Source organism: Nipponia nippon, unplaced genomic scaffold, assembly GCF_047370975.1.
Source record: "Nipponia nippon isolate SJK-2023a ecotype South Korea unplaced genomic scaffold, ASM4737097v1 scaffold_3, whole genome shotgun sequence".
NCBI lineage: Eukaryota > Metazoa > Chordata > Aves > Pelecaniformes > Threskiornithidae > Nipponia > Nipponia nippon.
Window position 1 is genome coordinate 83,934,190 of NW_028262347.1, and position 6,000 is coordinate 83,940,189.

Genomic DNA, 6,000 nt, shown 5'->3' on the forward strand with positions numbered 1-6,000 from the left:
GCAGAGTGAAATATGAGGAAAGGCAAAACCAGGGAACTGTTTCTTTCACACCAATAGTGCTGTGAAAGAGAGAAACAGGGCTAAATCCTTCATCACTGACACTAGTCGCACTGCTCTAGAAATCGCTGGGAACTTGGTAGTTCTCAGGACCCTACAGTTCAGCTTACTTACATGTGTAACATCAGAAACCGAATGCCGACTTGCAGAAGCTGCTGGAAGTTCTTACCTAAAGAAACACACCTTTGATGACAACTCTAAAGTCACAGAGTGATGCAACTTTTGCTCAGCCTCACCATTAATTTCTTGCCTGAGATGTCAGTAGCAGTCTTTCCTGTCTCCCTGACAAGGACTGGAAAAAAAGGGGGATAGGCATCGTAACTCCATTCCTACTAGGAGAAAAACTAGCTGTTAGAAATGCAGGGTATAGAACAAGTTTTCTGAATACCTGCAATTCAAACAAGTCACGCCTTTATACGTCCTGTGAGACCTCTGGGACATAGTCTTTGTGGTAAATCAAAACCTAGGACTAATTGGTAACAGTATCATCAATGGGACATAATAAAACACTGTGAACTTCACAGTTTTAATTCATAAATTGAAGAAAACAAATCAAAGCTCTTCTCCCTAACAGAGGGGAGGTTTTGTTCAAAATTATCAAAAGTGTCTTTTTTAATATTATGGCTGGAAGACTGTTTCATTTTCAGGTGGGGGCCAGGGAAGATTCCTTCCACACAGTCTAACGCACAAACTCAAATAAATGCATATTTTTCAAGAATACATTAACAATTCTTTGGAATTATTTGTAAATAGCAAAGTACCTTAACACGGTAAATTCTTGTTAGCGCAATTGGAGTTGCGAGTCACAAGGCAGACTTCTGGGCCAGGAAATCAATGAGTCAACCAAACGCAATATGCCGTTATGACATAAAATGGAAACCCGTGAGTTAACTCCGTCAGCAGTGTCATTGGAGAGTTCAGAATACAAGGAAATGCCGTCTCTCAGACCTTGTAATTTAGATTTGTTTGATAGTTCATAATCTCGACCCTCCCTGTAAGCTTAGACCTGGCTTCATCTGTAACTTCTTGGTTAACTTTTTAGCAAACTACATTTTCCTTGTTTTCCAGATGCTGACTTTCCAGATTCCAAAACTGAATGGACTGAAATGGAAAAAAAAAAAAAAATCAGCATAAAATATCCAGCATTGTTCGCTGGGTTAGTATAACCCGATAGCAAGAAATATAAGGATATGCATTACTTCAGCGCTCCTACAACTGGGGGGGGTATTCCACAGGCTTTAGTGGCACAAAGCGGGAAGGCACCAAGAGAGACAACTGAGAAGTTTGTTCTGAACCGAGGTGATCATATGGCAAATGGGGAATGGCAAAAGACGACAGACAAACTAAATCTCCTATAGTACCCCAAGCAGAATAATAAGTGGATGAAGTATTTCTAAGAGGCTGGAAGTGAAAACAAATGTTTCCTATGAACTTAGTGGAAACAGGACTTGGGCTCCAGCCCTGCAACCAGGTATGCAAGGGGTTAAAATCACTGCCATGAGAAAAAGTATGGACAGACCAGATGTAAAGTTCCACACGTGTAGTGTGCCCAGGAGTGACAGGTTTAGGACTTAGTAGCGTGCCATTCGCAACACGCAAAGCTGCAGTCAAAAATGCGATTTGATACGGAACAGGATGATGAGATTCGGTAACACACCCCCCCCCCCCCCCCCCGCCACCAGCTGAGATTTCCTGATATGAAGATAATCGTTTGATGTGCATTGGCATGTCTGTGAATGACAGTTTGTTTTATCCAGAAGGCTGACGAAGCACCAGACCACAGTGTTGCAGTCCTAAAATTCCTGCTGTGCTTTTAGGCTTTAGCTTCCTGTCAGAAACTATTGTGCAGCATTGCTCTACTCTCGAGGGACTGCAGTCCAGCAGAAGCTCCTGAACGGAGTGGGTGCAGGATCAGGTCCAGTCACACGTGTTCTGCACTGGGGAGAGGGATGAGGTCAGAGAGGGAGACAGTGCAGGGCTCTTTCTGGATCTCAGAATGGCAAGGTCTGTGTGTGTGAATGTCTGAAACTGACTTCCGAACTCTCAAGTAGAAGCCCGCTACTTGCAAACTGCAACCGGTATGGGCTGGTTGTAAATTTTGGTAACACCTGGAAAAAGCAAAAGTGGTGTGTCCTGAATCCTACAATTAATAAAGAGCTAGGAGACAGAACCATCAGTTAGGAGGCTGGTGAGGCATTGTACTGCTCACAAAGACTATTTAGATTGGGAAAACTGGGGGCGTGGCGTTCCAGAAAGAAGAGGTGGTGCCAAAGAGAAGAAGGGATCTTGAAAAGAAGAAGGGGACCCTGAAAGAAAAAGGTGAAGATCCTGGCTGGAGGAAATACTCTGGAAGCGGGGGAAGATCTTGGAGAGCAGAGAGCTGTGCGGAGACAAATGCCAGGGGATGCCCAGGGACCTTGAACAGCAGCCTCCGAAACTGGTAACGGCGAGCAGCTGCACAGCAGGAACCAACGTGGCTTTCTGCCTGACCTTCCCGGACTGGCAGGAATGCCCCTGCTGGGAAGGGAAGTTGCAGTCTCTGCGTTGTAGCACTGTGTATGTGCTGAACCTCATCAGCTCACACGTGTGAGTGCGTTTGTGCATGTGTGTGTGTGAGAGAGAGAAATAATCAAGTAGGGGCTAGTCTTGTTGGTTGTTAAATAAAACCCAGAATCCAGATACACCACAGGTTGTTGTTTATTCTGATTTGCCCATGATATCACCACAATTTGTCCCGTCTTCTTATTAAACTCCATTTCTGTTTTCCTGAGTGAGGAGGTCTCTACTTTGTGTGTAAGGTCTAAGTGCCAGCAACTGGAAAGGGACCCTGGGCCACAGGGGACCATGGACCTGAGGCACCAGCAGCTGTGGAGACCGCAGTGTGTGCTTATTGTGAGGGTGTGTACGTCAGTGTGTGCAACTGCTGGTAAGCATTTAAGATCGACTAGTTAGCAAGTAGAAGAAGGGTCTTGGGACCCAGGGCCTGGAGTGGCCATAGGTCTGGGACAGACACTGAAGAGACCAGAGGGTCTGAAGTTGGCTACCGGGTGGACTGGGAGGCCCAAGCCAGCTATGGGAGAGACCAGGAGATCTTATAAGGTTGTAGGTCTGGAACAGCTACTGAAGAAAGCCTTTTGCATGTGTGTTTTTGTACCTGAGGCAGCTAGGAGATCATGGGATCCTGTGGCCAAGTACTGGATAAGTTTAACTGTCTAAGGCCAGCTACTGATGCGACCCATATTCCCTTCTTCTGTATGTGCATATGTATGTGTTTTCCACCGAGTGTCTTTCATCCTGAGTAGCCTGAGAGGGGACAGGATCAAGGCTGTTTGTGCTCTTTGTGTTTGTGTGAGTGCTTTGGTTTCAATTGGTGTGGATCTATGTGACAGGCCATGTATACATGTATGCATGTGTATGTGTGCCAGTTGGAAAACACATGCTCAGCCTCACTTCTTGGTTGAACATGGGGACATGGAGCTGCAGCAGTGTTGCACTGCATCAAGATACTGGATTTGGCAACTCCTTACAGTAGGATTTATATTATGCTAGTTTCTCAGAAACAAAAAGCTCTGTATGCTGTTGGAGGCAGGGAAATTCTGGGAGGCAGCGAAGGCATAAAGGGGAAAGTGATGGAGGAGACTGTGTTTAACAGTAAAGAAACCCATATGAATGAAAGGGCCAGTAAGTACAATGCCATGTGAGTACAATGCCATGTCCATTTCACAATAAAGTGGTGTTTACTTTCTGGAAGGATCCCCAGAGTTCAGGTATGGAACTCTGGGGATTTATACTTGAGATTAATTTTTGTACTGCCTTCTGGCAATCAAAACAGTGTCCCTTCAGACGCATTACACAGAAAACTTTGGCTTTAAAAACAAATGAATGTAAGGAGCTGAACAGAGTGGAACAGCTCTTTGTTTCACCTGTTTTCTGAGAAAGTACACAGAACTTTCTAATAAGGTTTCCCTAATCAAAAACACAGAGCTGAAAACATCACATTTGTCCAGATGTTACAGGTAAGGAAACTCTTGTGTATAAATGTTAGTAACATTCTTTTAGCAATAATTAACTGCTGTGCCTCCAAGTGTAGCTCTCAGTTTGTACAGCAATCTGAAGTGAAGTTAGATGGAGAATAATGGATCAAGCAACTGCAGGATTCAGTATGAATTTCTCTAAGGTAAAGAGGACACAGCAATGGATTAGAAATGCTAGTTGGCTTAATAGTAAAAGTGGGATTATTCTGTGAACTGTGCATTCATTTTAATATGGACTTAATTTAAAATAGCTGCTTTCAAGATGTTCTGACTTTACCTTAATCGACACCTGCAATCTTCATCATGATAGAGAGCTGTTATTTTCTCCAACAGTGAAACCCCACCGCCCAAAAAAAAACCCAACTCAGAAAAAGAAAGACATCAAGGGCAAGCTAGGCAGTAAAGTTGTGCAAGATTGCTCAAAACTGCTCAAAGTTTGTGCAGAGATTAGAGCTTGTAATTCAGATCTACATTGCTCAGCATAGTAAGAGCAGTATGCACCTTCCACTGGAGTCAGAGGGAAAAACAGGTAGAAGGGAGCTGCAGGGTAAAGAGTAAAGGATGCAACATTCTTAAGAAAACTTCCAATTTTCTTTCCTTTTCCTTGCTCCTTCCCTTCCAGATCCCTGTGGCCACAGTGTGTGCTGTCTCACCTCCAGCACAGCATGCAGAATGAAACGTCTGTCACAGAATTCATCCTCCTGGGGTTCTCCAGCAACCCAGCCCTGCAGTTCTGCCTCTTTGCCATTTTCTCTGTCCTCTACTCTGCCACTCTGATGGGAAACGCACTTGTCTTTGTGCTTATCTGCCTGGACTACCGCCTCCACAGCCCCATGTACTTCTTCCTCTGCCACCTCTCTATCGTGGACATCTGCTACGCCTCCAACAATGTCCCCCATATGCTGAGGAACCTCCTTGGACAAGGCAGAACCATCTCCTTTGCTGGGTGTGGGACACAGATACATCTTTATTTAATTTTTGCACTTACAGAGTGCGTGCTGCTGGCCGTGATGTCTTATGATCGCTATGTGGCAATCTGCCATCCACTCCGCTATGCCCTTATCATGAGCTGGAGGGTGTGCCTCACCCTTGCTGCAGTTTCATGGGCTTTTGGGTTCTTATTTGGCACACTGCAAGCGTCTCTGGCTTTACACCTGCCTTTCTGTGGCCCCTGCGAGGTTGACCACTTCTTCTGTGAAATCCTTGCTGTCTTAAAGCTGGCCTGCACTGACACTACTGCCAATAAAGTCCTGATCTTTGCTGTTTGTGTGTGCTTCCTCCTCTTCCCTTTAACCTTAATCCTAATTTCCTACCTGCACATCCTGGCCACCATTCTGCGTGTCCACTCTGTGGCAGGATGGCACAAAACTTTCTCCACCTGTGGCTCCCACCTGACCGTGGTGGGTCTGTTTTATGGAAACGCCATCTTCATGTACATGGGGCCCAGGAGTAGTAACTCGTCTGGGAGGGAGAAAATTCTTTCCCTTTTCTACAGTCTTGTCAGCCCAAGTTTGAACCCCCTGATTTACAGTCTGAGGAACAAGCAGGTGAAAGAAGCCTTGCTGAAGCTTCAGAGAAGGAAAAGAGTTTTTCATTCCGTGTAGTTCAGGATCTAGGCTTTCACCTGTCTCTTGTCTTTCTGCTCTTTCTTCTTGAGCTCTTTGGGTATTGCTCACTGAATTTTAAGTGGTTAAAATGTAACACAAGAGATTATTCAAATGCATTTGTCTCTGTTTCTCTGTACGGTCTAATGAATATCACAACACAAAATGACTAATTATTATTCCTTTTATTAGAGATAACTAATTATTCTTCCTCATATGCAGCCATCCTAGGCAGGTAGTATGTTTTACTAGAGCTATTGACCCAGCTGGAAAAAATAGTTTGTTTTCTCATTTCTAACTAGCAG

At 44.6% G+C, this 6,000-nt stretch overlaps 1 protein-coding gene across 2 annotated transcripts; it reads left to right on the forward strand.

The window, feature by feature from the left end:
- Nucleotides 1-1,530: 1,530 nt before the first annotated feature.
- LOC104008532 (olfactory receptor 2A2) lies at nucleotides 1,531-5,695 on the forward strand. Of its 2 annotated transcripts, XM_087765550.1 has the most exons (2): nucleotides 1,531-1,539; nucleotides 4,763-5,695. In XM_087765550.1, the coding sequence occupies exons 1-2, from the start codon at nucleotides 1,531-1,533 to the stop codon at nucleotides 5,693-5,695; spliced, it is 942 nt and encodes a 313-aa protein (XP_087621676.1). The 2 variants fall into 2 exon arrangements, with proteins under 2 accessions (XP_087621676.1, XP_009465913.1); XM_009467638.2 differs by lacking the exon at nucleotides 1,531-1,539 and having other exon boundaries at nucleotides 4,757-5,695.
- The last annotated feature ends 305 nt before the right edge of the window (nucleotides 5,696-6,000 follow it).